Source organism: Procambarus clarkii, chromosome 34, assembly GCF_040958095.1.
Source record: "Procambarus clarkii isolate CNS0578487 chromosome 34, FALCON_Pclarkii_2.0, whole genome shotgun sequence".
NCBI lineage: Eukaryota > Metazoa > Arthropoda > Malacostraca > Decapoda > Cambaridae > Procambarus > Procambarus clarkii.
Window position 1 is genome coordinate 3075657 of NC_091183.1, and position 20745 is coordinate 3096401.

Below are 20745 nucleotides of genomic sequence, written 5' to 3' on the forward strand. Positions count from 1 at the left end.
AGTTGAGTAGTATCCTCTTTTAACCATGTTTCAGTAAGTATAACAAAAGAGAATTAGTTGTCAACAGTTTGAATCAAGGCATTAACATCATCAAAGTGTTTGCTTAGAGATCTTACATTCAAGTTAATTACAGAGACATTGTAATTTTATGTGTTAATACATTGTTTACATCATGTGCTGTGTATTATCTGCAAATTATGATCATTAAAGTGATCATGGTTATCTTGAGATGATTTCGGGGCTTTAGTGTCCCCGCGGCCCTGTCCGCGACCAGGCCTCCACCCCCAGGAAGCAGCCCGTGACAGCTGACTAACTCCCAGGTACCTATTTACTGCTAGGTAACAGGGGCATTCAGGGTGAAAGAAACTTTGCCCATTTGTTTCTGCCTTGTGCGGGAATCGAACCCGCGCCACAGAATTACGAATCCTGTGTGCTACCCACCAGGCTACGAGGCCACCCCTTTTGGAATCACTGCAGCTGCTGCCGCTGCTGTCAGGTACAAGGAGATACTTACCCTCTCTCTTTTTAGCACTTCAAGCGAAATATATATATGGTAATCACCCTATCGAGTATGAGAAATCATATGTCGATAATGACCAATTTTGCTTAAACTCAGACCTATGATGAACAGTTGAGCCCCAGGCGAGTGTTCTTATCTCTTACCAGGCCAGCACTTGTGAAGATCTAGACACGCACGGACGGAAATGTTACAACTTGTGTGTGTGTGTGTGTGTGTGTGTGTGTGTGTGTGTGTGTGTGTGTGTGTGTGTGTGTGTGTGTGTGTGTGTGTGTGTGTCGGAAGTTCATATAATATAATATTTATTCTCGTGTTAAGCGTGAGTTACTAGATTGGTTAAATCACACAAGATGCGAGGTTAATGTCTGTTGGCTGGGACGGGATGGGGGACTCCCGTGGGCAGAAGCTCGCGACGGGGTGTGTGGGCGGCCACTGGTGGCCTGGGCGGACAGACAGTATCGGCGGGTGGATGCCCATGAGCTAGCTGGTAGTTGCCTAGAATGTGCGTGACACCTAGAGTAACAGTTTGACAGATCACACCTCCAAAGGCAGATAGGTGTGGGGACTGCTCCTGAGTAAAGTTACACCCATTCTTTCCTTCTGAAGTGAAGACACGTTTCTAGTCTCCTGTGAATATGATACATATGTTTTTTGTTTCATCTCCTTTCCTTATTTTCTCAATCACATGTTGTACTATTTTGTGTTTTTCTCACATCTTTTACTCTGAAGCATCTTACTTGACAGAGATCCTCCTATAATCATCTACTTTCACTGAACCGTTTCTCTATACTCTCTATTTGATTTGAACTATGTGTATTTTTTTAGTAACTCTTCCTAACTGTAATCACCCTGTAATCGCTATATACTCGGAGAGGGCTTCAGTGTCACCTTTATTTGGGGATCGTCTCCGATCTGGCCTACTGGACATGCATACACACCCTGACGAGCGTGTGACTCCCCCACACTCTCCTTGTTCTGGGCTGATCTCCTGATTCCCCTTCACTATACTATTTCCGCTGCGAGCCGATCTCTCTCTCTCTCTCTCTCTCTCTCTCTCTCTCTCTCTCTCTCTCTCTCTCTCTCTCTCTCTCTCTCTCTCTCTCTCTCTCTCTCTCTCTCTCTCTCTCTCTCTCTCTCTCTCTCTCTCTCTCTCTCTCTCTCTCTCTCTCTCTCTCTCTCTCTCTCTCTCTCTCTCTCTCTCTCTCTCTCTCTCTCTCTCTCTCTCTCTCTCTCTCTCTCTCTCTCTCTCTCTCTCTCTCTCTCTCTCTCTCTCTCTCTCTCTCTCTCTCTCTCTCTCTCTCTCTCTCTCTCTCTCTCTCTCTCTCTCTCTCTCTCTCTCTCTCTCTCTCTCTCTCTCTCTCTCTCTCTCTCTCTCTCTCTCTCTCTCTCTCTCTCTCTCTCTCTCTCTCTCTCTCTCTCTCTCTCTCTCTCTCTCTCTCTCTCTCTCTCTCTCTCTCTCTCTCTCTCTCTCTCTCTCTCTCTCTCTCTCTCTCTCTCTCTCTCTCTCTCTCTCTCTCTCTCTCTCTCTCTCTCTCTCTCTCTCTCTCTCTCTCTCTCTCTCTCTCTCTCTCTCTCTCTCTCTCTCTCTCTCTCTCTCTCTCTCTCTCTCTCTCTCTCTCTCTCTCTCTCTCTCTCTCTCTCTCTCTCTCTCTCTCTCTCTCTCTCTCTCTCTCTCTCTCTCTCTCTCTCTCTCTCTCTCTCTCTCTCTCTCTCTCTCTCTCTCTCTCTCTCTCTCTCTCTCTCTCTCTCTCTCTCTCTCTCTCTCTCTCTCTCTCTCTCTCTCTCTCTCTCTCTCTCTCTCTCTCTCTCTCTCTCTCTCTCTCTCTCTCTCTCTCTCTCTCTCTCTCTCTCTCTCTCTCTCTCTCTCTCTCTCTCTCTCTCTCTCTCTCTCTCTCTCTCTCTCTCTCTCTCTCTCTCTCTCTCTCTCTCTCTCTCTCTCTCTCTCTCTCTCTCTCTCTCTCTCTCTCTCTCTCTCTCTCTCTCTCTCTCTCTCTCTCTCTCTCTCTCTCTCTCTCTCTCTCTCTCTCTCTCTCTCTCTCTCTCTCTCTCTCTCTCTCTCTCTCTCTCTCTCTCTCTCTCTCTCTCTCTCTCTCTCTCTCTCTCTCTCTCTCTCTCTCTCTCTCTCTCTCTCTCTCTCTCTCTCTCTCTCTCTCTCTCTCTCTCTCTCTCTCTCTCTCTCTCTCTCTCTCTCTCTCTCTCTCTCTCTCTCTCTCTCTCTCTCTCTCTCTCTCTCTCTCTCTCTCTCTCTCTCTCTCTCTCTCTCTCTCTCTCTCTCTCTCTCTCTCTCTCTCTCTCTCTCTCTCTCTCTCTCTCTCTCTCTCTCTCTCTCTCTCTCTCTCTCTCTCTCTCTCTCTCTCTCTCTCTCTCTCTCTCTCTCTCTCTCTCTCTCTCTCTCTCTCTCTCTCTCTCTCTCTCTCTCTCTCTCTCTCTCTCTCTCTCTCTCTCTCTCTCTCTCTCTCTCTCTCTCTCTCTCTCTCTCTCTCTCTCTCTCTCTCTCTCTCTCTCTCTCTCTCTCTCTCTCTCTCTCTCTCTCTCTCTCTCTCTCTCTCTCTCTCTCTCTCTCTCTCTCTCTCTCTCTCTCTCTCTCTCTCTCTCTCTCTCTCTCTCTCTCTCTCTCTCTCTCTCTCTCTCTCTCTCTCTCTCTCTCTCTCTCTCTCTCTCTCTCTCTCTCTCTCTCTCTCTCTCTCTCTCTCTCTCTCTCTCTCTCTCTCTCTCTCTCTCTCTCTCTCTCTCTCTCTCTCTCTCTCTCTCTCTCTCTCTCTCTCTCTCTCTCTCTCTCTCTCTCTCTCTCTCTCTCTCTCTCTCTCTCTCTCTCTCTCTCTCTCTCTCTCTCTCTCTCTCTCTCTCTCTCTCTCTCTCTCTCTCTCTCTCTCTCTCTCTCTCTCTCTCTCTCTCTCTCTCTCTCTCTCTCTCTCTCTCTCTCTCTCTCTCTCTCTCTCTCTCTCTCTCTCTCTCTCTCTCTCTCTCTCTCTCTACTTTGGAATCCTCATCTGGACAAGAGCAAAATCAGTCGTCACCAGAAAAACATATATTACATGACTATACATGAAATGAAAAATCTATATAAATAAAAATGGAAATGTTCGTTTGTTCAAAATAGCTAATCTCCGAAAGTTCTTCACCGATTGCTTTGAAATTTTAACACAACGTTCCATTTACATCCGAGCGTTTTTTTATATACATACTATATAGATGTCACGTCTGTGACGGTAAAAAGCATGATTTTTCTGAAAAGCTGTGTTTTCATGTGTTTTTCATGTGAGGGAACTCTTCAAAACCTCTTTACCGATTGCTTTGAAATTTTGACACAACGTTACATTCGAATAGGCGCTTCTTTTTATATAGCTATTATATTGATGCCACCCCTGTGACAGGTAAAAACATTTAAAAACGATTTTGAAAAACAGCGCCATCTGTTGCACATAATAGCCACATTCACGCTATACTAAATATGTCACGAATTCCATTTCAGTGTTTCCAATTGCATTGATAAATTTTATTTTCATAGACTGAGTTATTTATGTTTTTATTGAATTATTTTGTGTGACTTTATGTTGTAATTGAGCTGTGTTGTTTACCATACCGTTCATTTCGTGAGTATAGTTTTTTTTATTTTCATTTAATTTTTTAACTGTTTTTCTTATATTTCAGTGATGGGACCATCAGACCACTTGATGTTCCCAATTTTCTGATGGGAACATCAGACCATTTGGGAAGGCACCGGACGAGGGAGTGGGGAATGGTGGGGATGACGAGGGGACGGAAGTGAGAGATGGTGGGGAGGACGAGGGGACAAGGGAGGGGGGTAATGGTGGGAAGGACGAGGGGATTGGGGAATGGAGAATGGTTGGGAGGCCGAGGAGACGGGTGAGGGGGGGAGTGGTGGGGAGGACTGGGGGGACAGGGAAGGTTGCTGTGGCTGGGTACTGCTAGTATATATATATAATGTTACAACACTGTACCCTAGACTGCTATTAACCATTAACACTCTTAATATCACACAATGCTTTCATCAAACAAACAGCACTTGGCTGCTGCTCAGTTTTCGGCCTCGGCCTTGTGGCTAGGTAACCTGCATATAAGAATATATCCAATAATAAAATACAAACTTTCTCACACTACATTGCGTCACTCACGCCCTTATGCATTCAAGCACTCCCTTATACATATCATGGTGTCCATACAATCCTCTGTTCTACGTCCTGAGGTCCACCACTAAGAACGTCTGTCTTTTGGTCCTCAAAATCAGGTTGGTACTCCTGCAGTCTTTCCAATATCTGCGACACCTGAAGTCCCACTCAAATGCCTCTGAAGTTCCTCTATGCTGCTTAACAAAAGAAACGTGTAGCTCCCCTACACTCGAAGTTCCACTCTACCACTGAAGTTCCACTCTACCACCGAAGTTCACCTCCACACTTGAGGTTCACCTCCACACTTGAAGATTCCACTCTACACTTGGAGATTCACCATATAATCTTCCTTAGACATGAAGCTCCTTCACTATCTTCTTCTTACACAAACCTATAATTCCATTACCAATCCATAATAACATGTTTATCTAATAAAATACCATAACATATATTCATACAAAATAAATTCCTCCTCCCGATATCCCTTTCTGCACATCAGCTCTGCCATGGTGAGTACTCCCCCATTTTCGGAGGAGTCCACTTCGCTGTGAGTACCCCCCCATTTTCGGAGGAGTCCACTTCGCTGTGAGTACTCCCCCATTTTCGGAGGAGTCCACTTCGCTGTGAGTACTCCCCCATTTTCGGAGGAGTCCACTACGCTGTGAGTACTCCCCCATTTTCGGAGGAGTCCACTTCGCTGTGAGTACTCCCCCATTTTCGGAGGAGTCCACTTCGCTGTGAGTACTCCCCCATTTTCGGAGGAGTCCACTACGCTGTGAGTACTCCCCCATTTTCGGAGGAGTCCACTTCGCTGTGAGTACTCCCCCATTTTCGGAGGAGTCCACTTCGCTGTGAGTACTCCCCCATTTTCGGAGGAGTCCACTACGCTGTGAGTACTCCCCCATTTTCGGAGGAGTCCACTTCGCTGTGAGTACTCCCCCATTTTCGGAGGAGTCCACTTCGCTGTGAGTACTCCCCCATTTTCGGAGGAGTCCACTTCGCTGTGAGTACTCCCCCATTTTCGGAGGAGTCCACTTCGCTGTGAGTACTCCCCCATTTTCGGAGGAGTCCATACCGAAATTTTCGCCCGACGGGCCTTTTTCAGCATGTCCCATCATCTCTCTCATTATATCAGTACACTATCTTCATCAAATCTCTAACCTATGTGCATAAACGTCTTCTACAATCGCTGGGCACACAAACATTAACAACCAGTCTATTAACTAATTAACTGCACTTAACGCAGAAATTTAGGATGGAGGACACTTGCCCTCTGACGCTGCAACATGATGCTTCTCTTGGTCGTCCACCAAAGTCCTTTTAGACTGCCTCTCACAGCTTCTCACAGTCCCGACTTGAGTCTATGAAGTCGCCTGGCAGGTTTCACGCAGAAACACCTGCTTACTTTCCTCCACTCAAGGACATTTCACAGTAGGGTCCACACAGGATACGACCACACTGTAGGCTTCAGGCCGTTCCTAATATCTTCACGATCACTCAGAAATGACGCACGATGTATCTTCTTCTTGAGGTTATCTTGAGATGATTTCGGGGCTTTAGTGTCCCCGCGGCCCGGTCCTCGACCAGGCCTCCACCCCCAGGAAACAGCCCGTGACAGCTGACTAACTCCCAGGTACCTATTTACTGCTAGGTAACAGGGGCATTCAGGGTGAAAGAAACTTTGCCCATTTGTTTCTACCTCGTGCGGGAATCGAACCCGCGCCACAGAATTACGAGTCCTGCGCGCTATCCACCAGGCTACGAGGCCCCCTACTCGACAGCTTCTTCACACTTAGTAACAAGTAGCCTTCACTCAAACACTTAACCAGGCACTATATTCTTCTCTCTTCCCAGGTGGCAGTGACATACGTCAATCCCTGACGACTGTAGCATCTCAAGTGACTCGTTACGACATGTAACAAATAGTCAACATCTTATTACATCTAACTTTTATAAGATGCTCGTCCTCTGCTTGTCTCTAGTCATTCATTAACGTTTACTTAATTAACTTCCTTCCCCTGATTTCTAATCTCTAGTCAGGTGTGTAGAATAACTCTTAACCTGACAAAGTTACTTCACTAGGCTACCTGGTGTTCATAACAATACCCATACCCAAGCCTGGGGCAGGGTGTCTTTCCTAACTTCTGGGCACAGGGACTTATAATACCCATACCCAAGCCTAGGGGCGGTTGTCTCCTTGACGGCTGTACATAGGGACACATAATACCCATACCCATACCCAAGCTTGGTGTCTTAACTGACCGATGGAGTCAGGAACCTATAATACCCATACCCAAGCCAGGGGGGGGGGAGGGTGACTTATTTGTTGTATGTTGTGTTCCTCATGTTGCTTGTTGTATGTTGTGTTCCTCATGTTGCTTGTTGTATGTTTGTGTTCCTCATGTTGCTTGTTGTATGTTGTGTTCCTCATGTTGCTTGTTGTATGTTGTGTTCCTCATGTTGCTTGTTGTATGTTTGTGTTCCTCATGTTGCTTGTTGTATGTTGTGTTCCTCATGTTGCTTGTTGTATGTTGTGTTCCTCATGTTGCTTGTTGTATGTTTGTGTTCCTCATGTTGCTTGTTGTATGTTGTGTTCCTCATGTTGCTTGTTGTATGTTGTGTTCCTCATGTTGCTTGTTGTATGTTGTGTTCCTCATGTTGCTTGTTGTATGTTGTGTTCCTCATGTTGCTTGTTGTATGTTGTGTTCCTCATGTTGCTTGTTGTATGTTGTGTTCCTCATGTTGCTTGTTGTATGTTGTGTTCCTTGTACTCACCTAGTTGAGCTCTGGCTCTTTGGTCCCGCCTCTCAACTGTCAATCAACAGGTGTACAGGTTCCTGAGCCTACTGGGCTCTATCATATCTACATTTGAAACTGTGTATGGAGTCAGCCTCCACCACATCACTTCCTAATGCATTCCATCTGTTAACTACTCTGACGCTGAAATTTTTTTCTAACGTCTCTGTGGCTCATTTGGGTATTAAGTTTCCACCTGTGTCCCCTTGTTCGTATCCCACCCGTACTAAAGAGTTTGTCTTTGTTCACCCTGTCAATTCCTCTGAGAATTTTGTAGGTGGTTATCATGTTTTCTCTTACTCTTCTGTTTTCCAGGGACGTTCAACTCCTTTAGCTTTTCCTCGTAGCTCATACCTCTCAGTTCCGGGACGAGTCTGGTGTCATACCACTGAATCTTCTCTAACTTTGTCTTGTGTTTAGCTAGGTATGGACTCCAGGCAGGAGCTGCCTATTTCAGGATTGGTCTTACATAAGTGGTTACCTTGAGGTTACCTTGAGGTGCTTCCGGGGCTTAGCGTCCCTGCGGCCCGGTCGTCGACCAGGCCTCCTGGTTGCCGGACTGATCAACCAGGCTGTTGGACGCGGCTGCTCGCAGCCTGACGTATGAGTCACAGCCTGGTTGATCAGGTATCCTTTGGAGGTGCTTATCCAGTTCTCTCTTGAACACTGTGAGGGGTCGGCCAGTAATGCCCCTTATGTGTAGTGGAAGCGTGTTGAACAGTCTCGGGCCTCTGATGTTGATAGAGTTCTCTCTCAGAGTACCTGTTGCACCTCTGTTTTTCAACGGGGGTATTCTGCACATCCTGCCATGTCTTCTGGTCTCATGTGATGTTATTTCTGTGTGCAGGTTTGGGACCAGCCCCTCTAATATTTTCCACGTGTAAATTATTATGTACCTCTCCTGCCTGCGCTCAAGGGAGTACAGTTTTAGGCTCTTTAGTCGGTCCCAATAGTTTAGATGTTTTACTGAGTGGATTCTTGCAGTAAAGGATCTGTGCACGCTCTCCAGGTCAGCAATTTCTCCAGCTTTGAAAGGTGCTGTTATTGCGCAGCAGTACTCCACTCTAGATAGCACAAGCGTTTTGAAAAGTATCATCATCGGTATAGCATCTCTAGTGTGAAAAGTTCTTGTTATCCAACCTGTCATTTTTCTTGCAGTTGTGACGGCTACTTTATTGTGTTCTTTAAAGGTAAGGTCTTCCGACATGAGTACACCCAGATCCTTTACATTGCCTTTTCGTTCTATGTTTTCATCCGATATGAGGATGAGAAAAAGTACTGGAGCAAGCACAGTACCCTGGGGGACTGAGCTCTTCACGGTTGATGGGCTGGATTTTATTTTGTTGACTATTACACATTGGGTTCTGTTGGTCAGGAAATTGTAGATCCATCTGCCTATTTTTCCGGTAATTCCTTTTGAACGCATTTTATGTGCAATAACACCATGGTCACATTTATCAAAAGCTTTTGCGAAATCTGTGTAAATTACATCAGCGTTTTGTTTGTCTTCCATAGCATCTAATGCCATATCATAGTGGTCCAGCAACTGCGACAGGCAAGAGCGCCCTGTTCTGAAACCATGTTGTCCGGGGTTATGGAGATGCTGTGATTCCATGTATTTTGTGATCTTACTTCTTAGCACTCTCTCAAAATTTTTTATGATGTGTGATGTTAGTGCTATCGGTCTGTAATTTTTTGCCTCTGCCTTATTTCCTCCTTTATGAAGTGGTGCTATCTCTGCTGTTTTTAGTATATCAGGAATAACGCCAGTATCTAGGCTTTGTCTCCACAGAATGTGGAGGGCCTGCGATAGTGGTTTTTTACAGTTCTTTATGAATATGGAGTTCCAAAAATCCGGGCCTAGTGCAGAGTGCATAGGCATACTGTTTATGGCTTCTTCAAAATCCAGTGGGGATAGGGTGACGTCTGATATATGATTTGATGTTGGTATCATATCCATGAAAAATTCATTTGGGTTATCAATCTTTAGTGTGTTTAATGGCTCGCTGAAAACAGAGTCGTACTGCTTCCTCAGTAGCTCGCTCATTTCTTTGTTGTCATCGGTGAAAGTTCCATCTCCCTTTCGCAGGGGCCCGATACTAGATGTTTTTTGATCTTGATTTTGCATAGGAGAAAAAATATTTCGGATTTCTCTCTATTTCACTGATGGCCTTTGGCTCTCTTTGCCTCTCCTGGGTTTTGTATGATTCTTATAGCTTCCGTTCAATTGTTTCTATTTCTCTACCTAACCTTCTTCGCCGTTCTTGAGATAGGGTGCGACTCTCAAGTTGTTCCGTGATTCGTTTTCTTCGCCTATATAAGGAACGACGTTCCCGTTCCAATCTGCATCTCTTCTTCTTTTTTCTTAGAGGTATGCGGTTTGAACATATTTCTAGTGCTACGGAGCATATTTTTTCCAGGCACTGGTTCAGGTTTGCATTTTCTAGCTGTTCTTCCCAGTTTATTTCTGTGAAGTCCTGGTTTATTTGCTCCCAGTTTATCTGTTTATTATTGAAGTTGAATTTGCTGAAATCTCCTCCACCGGGAATCTGGACTGGTTTTGAAGGTCTACTTCCCATGGTTGTCATAACTTCAATTAAGTTGTGATCTGAGTAACAGGTATTTGTAATCATTATGTTCCTGATCAATTCATCGTTATTAGTGAAAATGAGGTCCAGCGTGTTCTCCTTCCTAGTTGGTTCTACTATTTGCTGGTTTAAGGCAAACCTGTCGCACATCCGTAGCAGGTCATTTGCATGTGCCTGTTCATTTAGGCTACTTCCTGGTATTCTTTCTGATATTACTGTATTAGCCAGGTGCTTCCATTTCAGGTGCCGTAGGTTGAAGTCCCCAAGCAGGATGATGTTCGGAGCTGGATTTGTGAGGTTTTCCAAGCAGTGTTTTATTTTCATTAGTTGGTCTTTAAACTGCTGAGGGTTTGCCTCCGGTGACTTATATACAAGGACAATAACTACATTTAAAATCTCTATTTTGATTATCAGCACTTCCACCATATCATTTGAGGTGTTTAGCAGCTCAGTACAGATGAGTGTGTCTTTGATGTAGAGGCTGACCCCACCCTGAAGCCGGTGTTTCCTATCATATCTGAAAAGATTGTACTCTGAGATCCATATTTCACCATCATGATAGTCCTTTGTGTGGGTTTCTGTTAGGGCTGCAAACACTGCATTTGTCTCATGAAGAAGACCATCTATAAAGTGAACTTTGTTGGATTTGCGTGTTTTTATACCCTGGATGTTGGCAAATATAAATGATGTTATCGTGTTAGTGGAAGTGCTGGAAGCCTTACTTGGTGTTAATATCTGAGGCTCTGATAAGGAGGCCACTGTGTTTGCGTCCAGGGTGTGTCGTTTTGGAAGTGATTCGTCCAGTTTTGGTAGTAGGACGGGTGTTGTGTGGTGTAGCACCTGTGTGCTTGTTGACAATTTGAATTCCAGTCTTGTGGGTATCTCCGTTCCCCTCTGTAATCCTGTAGTGGTTCCATCTGACTGTTCCTCTCTCTTATATTTACTACTCTGTTTCTGCCTTCCTCTAAAAAATTTCCAGTAGTGGTCATATTGATCTTCTCGTCTATAACGCTCTGTACCTCTCACGTGGAATTCCGGACACTGAAGATTGTAGCATTTTTGTCCCTAATTGAAAATTGACATAATTTAGGGTGGAAGTATCTACACCCTGTTCCAAAACGGCATGTACCCCTCTCCATCATGTTCCTGCATTTTCGAGGATGCAGAAAATGGCATTTTGCTCCTAATTTTCCATATTTGCATATTCCTTTAGCGTAGAATTTGCAAATGTGTTCCGGTTTTGCGTTTTTTAAGGTATTTATATCTGTGACTGTCTTGTCTACCTCTTTATTGGAGCCATCTCCGATTTTCGTCCCAATTCCATCATCTATGCACTCTGTCTCACTGTTGCTCTCATCGTTTATATTATCTGGCTCTGCAATATTGCTGTTATTTTGTACCACAATAGTCTCCTCCTCCACACTACTGCTGCGGTTCTCCAAACTATCTGTTCCTGAGTTTTGGTCGTTATCCAATGTTGTCTTCTCCCAGTCCGCATATATCACTGGTAGCCTGTCTGTGAATGATAATCTCTTTGACTCGGGAATGTTTTTCATCAGTTAAGTTATGTTCTCTAACATTAATCTGTCATCTTTGCAAACCCAGTAAATTCCTTGCCTTTTTATGCATCCTGGAGCTAATTCTGTACAGCCCAGGTGAAATCTTATGTTACAGATGCAGCACGTTACGCCTGCATTACGTCTTCCCAGTACTCCCGAACACTCGCCACACCTCTCCACTGTCTGGTGTATTGTGTTGTATTTGAGAGTCACTGTATGGATCACTTGTTGATGTCAGTCCTTTTAACTCTTTATAAAATTATATGTATATATATTTATATGTTTAATATTTATAATATTATATGTATACCGTATATTTGTAATATTATGTATGTTATTTTGTTCAGACTTTATGGCAGGTACTTAGCGTAGGGTAGCGAGGCTGGTCCCCGGTCGGTACAGGTGACCTCTTGTTGTCCCAGGTTGATGTCACCAGTTTCCAGTTACCCGATTTATAACCACTGATGCCGCCTCTTGCCACTATTCTATATTTCTAGTATTTTATATTTATAATATTCTATGCACGATTTTCCTTCACTTCCAACTTATATGTTGTTGTGATACCCGTTCCACATCACTGTTCCACGAATCACCGTTCACTATTTTTTTTTCCTAATACACGCATGTACACAAAGCCTCGTTCACTGGCTCACACGCGGTCTCCCGTTTATTCTCTATTTAACACAAAGTTCTATTGTTAATGACTATTTTCAATTTTCCAGCGGGTCACTATGCACTTTGTTATGTCTGTAATCAGTAATCCACGGCAGTAGTCCTAAGAATCCCGGGTAATGTCACGATTTTAACGGAGCGCGCACGGTACGTCTTTCCCCTCCCACGACCTCCTACCTCCTACCGTCATTACACATATACCTACCGTATACAGGGTCCTGAACGATTCCTTATACAAGGTTCTAAAGGCAGCTCTTATGTTGGCCAGTCTAACATAGGCCGCTGATGTTATTCTTTTGATGTGGGCCTCTGGGGACAGGTTTGGTGTGATATCAACCCCCCAGATCATCTCTCTCTCTCTTTGTCTCTTGCAGGATTTCACCTCCCAGATGGTACCTTGTGTTCAGCCTTCTGTTCCTTCGCCTAATTTAATTACTTTACACTTTCTTGAATTGAACTTTAGTAGCCATTTTCTAGACAATTCCTCCAGTTTGTCCAGGTCGTCCTGTAGTCTCTGTCTATCTTCATTTGCCTTGATTCTTATCATAATTTTTGCATCATCAGCAAACATTGAGTGGAATGAGTCTATACCCTCCGGAAGATCGTTTACATATATTAGAAACAGGATGGGTCCAAGTACTGAGCCCTGTCGGACTCCGCTGGTGACATCTCGCCACTTTGATGTCCCCCCCCCTCAGTTACTCGCTGTTTCCTGTTGCTTAGATACTCCCTTATCCACTGGAGCACCTTACCTTTTACTTCTGTCTGTTGCTCCGACTTTTGGAACAATCTTTTATCGGGTACTGTGTCAAGGGTTTTTTGACAGTCCAAGAAAATGCAGTCTGTTCACTCTTTTCTTTCTTGCCTAATTTTAGTTGCTTGGTCATAGAATTCTATTAAACCTGAGGCACGATTTACCATCTCTGAACCCATGTTGGTGGTGCGTTACAAAGTTATTTCCCTCCAGATGCTCTACGAGCCTATTCCTCACGATCTTTTCCATCACCTTGATTGATATACAAGTTAGGGAAACTGGCCTGTAGTTCAGTGCCTCTTGCCTCTCACCCTTCTTGTATATTGGGACCACGTTAGCTGTCTTTCAACTTTCTGGTAAGTCTCCTGTTTCCAGTGACCTGTTATACACCATAGAGAGTGGCACACTTAGTGCTTCTGCACCTTCTTTTAGTATTCACGGTGAGATTCTGCCAGGCCCAACAGCCTTTGTCACATTCAGCTCCAACAGAGTCTTTTTGACCTCCTCACTGGTGAGGTCAAAATCCTCCAAGGTTGCTTGGTGTGCCTCATTTAGTGCAGGGGCTTCTCCTTATTCTATTGTGAAGACCTCCTGGAATCTCTTGTTGAGTTCTTCACGCACCTCCTTGTCATTCTCTGTGTATCTATTCTCCCCTTTATTCAGTTTCATCACTTGTTCCTTCACTGCTGTTTTCCTCCTGATGTGGCTGTGGAGCAGCTTTGGTTGGGTCTTGGCTTTACTCGCTATGTCATTTTCACACTGTCTCTCTGCTTCCCTCCTCACTCTGAGGTACTCATTTCTGGCTCTCTTGTATCTCTCCCTGCTCTCTGGTGTTCTGTTGTTCCTGTAGTTTCCCCATATTCTTTTACTCACTTGCTTCGCTACCGTACATTTCTGGTTGAACCATGAATTCTTCTGTTGCTTTTCGTTTTTCTCATTTTGAACCGGGATAAATCTATCTGCAGTTTCCTGGCATTTCTGGGTGACATAGTCCATCATATCCTGTACATTCTTCTCTCGGAGTTCTGTTTCCCATGATATTCCCCTTAGGAAGTTCCTCATCTCATATTTTCCTCTTCGGTAATTTAGTCTTATCTCTTCCGATCCCATCCTTGGATAGGTTATCCCTACCTCCACCAGATACTCAAATGTCAATACACTGTGGTCACTCATTCCTATGGGGGGCTTCATATTTGACTTCCCTTATTTCTGACTCATTCAAGGTGAATATCAGGTCGAGTCTAGCTGGTTCGTCATTCCTTCTCATTCTTGTCGGTCCCTTGACATGTTGGCTCAGAAAGTTCCTTGTTGCCACTTCCAAGAGTTTGGCTCTCCATGTACCGTGTTTCTTGTTGTACGTTGCTTTCCTCATGTTGCTTCTATGTTTTGTTGCTCATGTTGCTTGTTGCAGGTTGGTGTTCCTTGTGTTGCTTGTTGAATGTTATTGTTCCTCATGTTGTATGTTGTGTTCTTTTTTGTTGTTATATATCATCTGAGTGTCTGGAACCCACCCCTACTAAAGTGTTACTTTAGTTAGGGTGGGTTCTTTAGTACTGTAAATAAGTGTTACTTATTTTAGTTTGAAATATATTTTGTTCTTTTACAGATAAAGAAAAATAAAAGTCATCTTTCTATTAAAATAAAACACATTTTGTTGATAAAGTTTGATCATAATCCTTTGATAATGTTTTGATAATACTATTGCCAAACGTCATGGCTTCACTCTGTTCATTAAATACCAATTATATTGTTGAGATTTTTAAGTTAGTAATTATATCCTGTTAATTAATTTCCTGTCGAACCCAATATATTGCAAAGCAAATTATTCATTTTTTTCTTCAGATCCATTTCGTTATTTTTAATTCTTCCTCAGTTGGCTTTTAAAATACCTTGAAGTTAATTATGTTTGATTTCATTGATTTCATTATAGCTAGAGAGATGTTAAAAAGGCAATCTGATGATCGTAAGTTAATATTTATTTATTTATTTATATACAAGAAGGTACATTGGGTTTGTGAGAATACATAGCATAGTACAGTAATTGCACTCTTGTAAAGCCACTAGTACGCGCAGCGTTTCGGGCAGGTCCTTAATCTAACAGATAATTTTAAGTAATTATTATTAATTAATTAATTAATTAATTAAGTAATCATTAATTTTAAGTAAATTTATTAATTCTATCAGAATTAATAAAATGATAACAAACACATTGCAAGAAAAAAAAATAGATGAGAGAGATTAGTAAGTATATTAAAGCACATTGGTATATTAAAGCTCTGATTGATTACATTGACAACTTGATTGGTAATTTAAACAAGATTAATAGACACCATACAGCAGATTGACAGTACATATAAGAAGACAGCAATGATCACAATGATAAAGATGTTCAGATTGGGTACATAAAGATTGGGAGATTGGGTAGCAATAGATACAGTGCAATTTTAAAGCAAAAGGTAAAAAACTATGAAGATGAAATTAGGTACTTTTTAGTATTGTTTTAGAATGACGCAAAAGTTGGACAGCTTTTCAATTCAATAGGGAGCGAGTTCCATAGACTGGGTCCCTTTATTTGCAGAGTGTTTACACAGATTAAGTTTGACTCTGGGTATATAAAAGAGATATTTATTTAATAATTAATATTAAGGTCTGATAATCTGAATAATAAGGTCTGACAATAAGGAATTAAGGTCTGATAATCTGAATAATAAGGTCTGACAATAAGGAATTAAGGTCTGATAATCACTCATTAGCTTCATCACTGAACTTGTTCACAAGTGTTCAGAACTTGATGAATGCAGCGACAAAAGGTTATTCATCCACATGTTACAATATAGATAATGCAACTCGTCCTCATTTACATAGTACTTTTGTACCTCTGTGGACCATCGTGCATAGACGCAATAGACAATTAAATAGTAGAATTTGGTACTATTTACTTTATAAAGAAAAATAAAGCTAAACACTAACATTAAATATTCCTAGGCTTAGTATAGCACATATAATTACTATATCAGACCTGAACGTGCATTAGGACTAGGAAAGTCAGGTTAGGTTTTATTAACATAAATATTAAACCTTTTCCGGTTTGTCCTAAAATCAGTAGTACAAAATTCAACTTTATATATGTCCTTTAAGTCACTATATGGTCCTTTAAGTCACTATATGGTCCTTTAAGTCACTATATGGTCCTTTAAGTCACTATATGGTCCTTTAAGTCACTATATGGTCCTTTAAGTCACTATATGGTCCTTTAAGTCACTATATGGTCCTTTAAGTCACTATATGGTCCTTTAAGTCACTATATGGTCCTTTAAGTCACTATATGGTCCTTTAAGTCACTATATGGTCCTATACTGTAAGTACTATATGAACAGCAGGATGGGCTTGGTTTGGAAATACACAGAAGGGCTTCAAATGCAACCACTCAGGAAATTACATCAGCCACTCAGGAAATCACAACAGCCACTCAGGAAATCACATCAGCCACTCAGGAAATCACAACAGCCAATCAGGAAATCACAACAGCCACTCAGGAAATCACAACAGCCACTCAGGAAATCACAACAGCCACTCAGGAAATCACATCAGCCACTCAGGAAATCACATCAGCCACTCAGGAAATCACATCAGCCACTAAGGAAATCACAACAGCCACTCAGGAAATCACATCAGCCACTCAGGAAATCACATCAGCCACTCAGGAAATCACATCAGCCACTCAGGAAATCACAACAGCCACTCAGGAAATCACAACAGCCACTCAGGAAATCACAACAGCCACTCAGGAAATCACAACAGCCACTCAGGAAATCACAACAGCCACTCAGGAAATCACAACGGCCACTCAGGAAATCACATCAGCCACTCAGGAAATCACATCAGCCATTCAGGAAATCACATCAGCCATTCAGGAAATCACAACAGCCACTCAGGAAATCACAACAGCCACTCAGGAAATCACAACAGCCACTCAGGAAATCACAACAGCCACTCAGGAAATCACATCAGCCACTCAGGAAATCACATCAGCCACTCAGGAAATCACAACAGCCACTCAGGAAATCACATCAGCCACTCAGGAAATCACATCAGCCATTCAGGAAATCACATCAGCCACTCAGGAAATCACATCAGCCACTCAGGAAATCACTTCAGCCATTCAGGAAATCACATCAGCCACTCAGGAAATCACATCAGCCACTCAGGAAATCACATCAGCCATTCAGGAAATCACATTAGCCACTCAGGAAATCACATCAGCCACTCAGGAAATCACATCAGCCATTCAGAATATTCCATCAGCCACTCAGGAAATCACATCAGCCACTCAGGAAATCACATCAGCCACTCAGGAAATCACATCAGCCATTCAGAATATTCCATCAGCCACTCAGGAAATCTCATCAGCCACTCAGGAAATCACAACAGCCACTCAGGAAATCACATCAGCCACTCAGGAAATCACAACAGCCACTCAGGAAATCACATCAGTCACTCAGGAAATCACATCAGCCACTCAGGAAATCACATCAGCCACTCAGGAAATCACAACAGCCACTCAGGAAATCACATCAGTCACTCAGGAAATCACATCAGTCACTCAGGAAATCACATCAGCCACTCAGGAAATCACAACAGCCACTCAGGAAATCACAACAGCCACTCAGGAAATCACAACGGCCACTCAGGAAATCACATCAGCCACTCAGGAAATCACATCAGCCATTCAGGAAATCACATCAGCCACTCAGGAAATCACAACAGCCACTCAGGAAATCACAACAGCCACTCAGGAAATCACATCAGCCACTCAGGAAATCACATCAGCCACTCAGGAAATCACATCAGCCACTCAGGAAATCACAACAGCCACTCAGGAAATCACATCAGCCACTCAGGAAATCACATCAGCCATTCAGGAAATCACATCAGCCACTCAGGAAATCACATCAGCCACTCAGGAAATCACTTCAGCCATTCAGGAAATCACATCAGCCACTCAGGAAATCACATCAGCCACTCAGGAAATCACATCAGCCATTCAGGAAATCACATTAGCCACTCAGGAAATCACATCAGCCACTCAGGAAATCACATCAGCCATTCAGAATATTCCATCAGCCACTCAGGAAATCACATCAGCCACTCAGGAAATCACATCAGCCACTCAGGAAATCACATCAGCCATTCAGAATATTCCATCAGCCACTCAGGAAATCTCATCAGCCACTCAGGAAATCACATCAGCCACTCAGGAAATCACATCAGTTATTCAGAATATTCCATCAGCCACTCAGGAAATCTCATCAGCCACAAGAAACAAATTTGCTGAAGCCATGACGCTTCAAAGTCGTTCCTTCCTTATATAAGAACTAAAGCCATAAGAGACTGGGAAGGAATCTTAGAAGATGAGACCCGTTCAGTTATTATACGCTATACAAGGGTAGTAACGCTCTGGGTGAACAGTTAACACCAGTGTTAACACCAGAGACCACACAACACCCCATCACTCCAGAGACCACACAACACCCCATCACTCCAGAGACCACACAACACCCCATCACTCCAGAGACCTCACAACACCCCATCACTCCAGAGACCACACAACACCCCATCACTCCAGAGACCTCACAACACCCCATCACTCCAGAGACCACACAACACCCCATCACTCCAGAGACCACACAACACCCCATCACCCACAGTTAACACCAGAGACCACACAACACCCCATCACCCACAGTTTACACCAGAGACCACACAACACCCCATCACCCACAGTTTACACCAGAGACCACACAACACCCCATCACCCACAGTTTACACCAGAGACCACACAACACCCCATCACTCACAGTTTACACCAGAGACCACACAACACCCCATCACTCACAGTTTACACCAGAGACCACACAACACCCCATCACTCACAGTTAACACCAGAGACCACACAACACCCCATCACTCACAGTTAACACCAGAGACCACACAACACCCCATCACTCACAGTTAACACCAGAGACCACACAACACCCCATCACTCACAGTTAACACCAGAGACCACACAACACCCCATCACTCACAGTTTACACCAGAGACCACACAACACCCCATCACCCACAGTTTACACCAGAGACCACACAACACCCTATCACCCACAGTTAACACCAGAGACCACACAACACCCCATCACCCACAGTTTACACCAGAGACCAGACAACACCCCATCACTCACAGTTTACACCAGAGACCACACAACACCCCATCACCCACAGTTAACACCAGAGACCACACAACACCCTATCCCTCACAGTTTACACGTGAGACCACACAACACCCCATCACCCACAGTTTACACGAGAGACCAGACAACACCCCATCACTCACAGTTTACACCAGAGACCACACAACACCCCATCACCCACAGTTAACACCAGAGACCACACAACACCCCATCACTCACAGTTTACACCAGAGACCACACAACACCCCATCACTCACAGTTAACACCAGAGACCACACAACACCCCATCACCCACAGTTTACACCAGAGACCACACAACACCCCATCACTCACAGTTTACACCAGAGACCACACAACACCCCATCACTCACAGTTAACACCAGAGACCACACAACACCCCATCACCCACAGTTTACACCAGAGACCACACAACACCCCATCCCTCACAGTTTACACTAGAGACCACACAACACCCCATCACTCACAGTTTACACCAGAGACCACACAACACCCCATCACTCACAGTTAACACCAGAGACCACACAACACCCCATCACCCACAGTTTACACCAGAGACCACACAACACCCCATCACTCACAGTTTACACCAGAGACCACACAACACCCCATCACTCACAGTTAACATTAGTGTTACTACCAGAGACCACACAACACCCCATCACTCACAGTTTACACCAGAGACCACACAACACCCCATCACTCACAGTTAACACTAGAGACCACACAACACCCCATCACTCACAGTTTACACCAGAGACCAGACAACACCCCATCACCCACAGTTAACACCAGAGACCACACAACACCCCATCACTCACAGTTTACACCAGAGACCACACAACACCCCATCACTCACAGTTAACACCAGAGACCACACAACACCCCATCACTCCAGAGACCACACAACACCCCATCATCCACAATTAACACCAGAGACCACACAACACCCCATCACCCACAGTTTACACCAGAGACCACACAACACCCCATCACTCACAGTTTACACCAGAGACCACACAACACCCCATCTCTCACAGTTTACACCAGAGACCACACAACACCCCATCTGTTACGGCCCTCTCGGGACGCAACGGGGTTCTTACTCTGATGTCGTTAGAGGAAGATATATATATATCCGACCCCAAGCCAGTAGAGGCTTTCAAGGGATGCGATCCGTGACGCAAGTAACTTAAAGGGAGTATGGAAAGAAAGTTAAGAACTTAATATTATAATTAACACCATCACCATAAATATATATAAAAGTAAAACGTACACAAGGGGGAGGGGTATTAACACTTTACAAAGGGGATCACGCACGATCTAGTCTTCTGCTGAAGACTCTTGATCACGAAGCTAGGTGCTGAGTCCGCGGTGCTTTCTTCGTGGCCTCAAGACGTGTCCTCTGAGAACGCCGAGTCTACCCTGGCCACAGGTCAGCCACAACACAGGTCCACTGGGGGC

At 43.9% G+C, this 20745-nt stretch overlaps 1 protein-coding gene across 1 annotated transcript in view; it reads left to right on the top strand.

Moving 5' to 3' along the window:
• Window positions 1-18388, top strand: part of LOC123762178 (methyl-accepting chemotaxis protein 2-like) — a 30494-nt gene extending 12106 nt beyond the window's left edge. Inside the window, exon 2 of the mRNA XM_069335571.1 lies at window positions 16397-18388. Coding sequence (XP_069191672.1) covers window positions 16397-18388 — 1992 coding nt within the window. The remainder of the gene's footprint in view (window positions 1-16396) is intronic.
• The last annotated feature ends 2357 nt before the right edge of the window (window positions 18389-20745 follow it).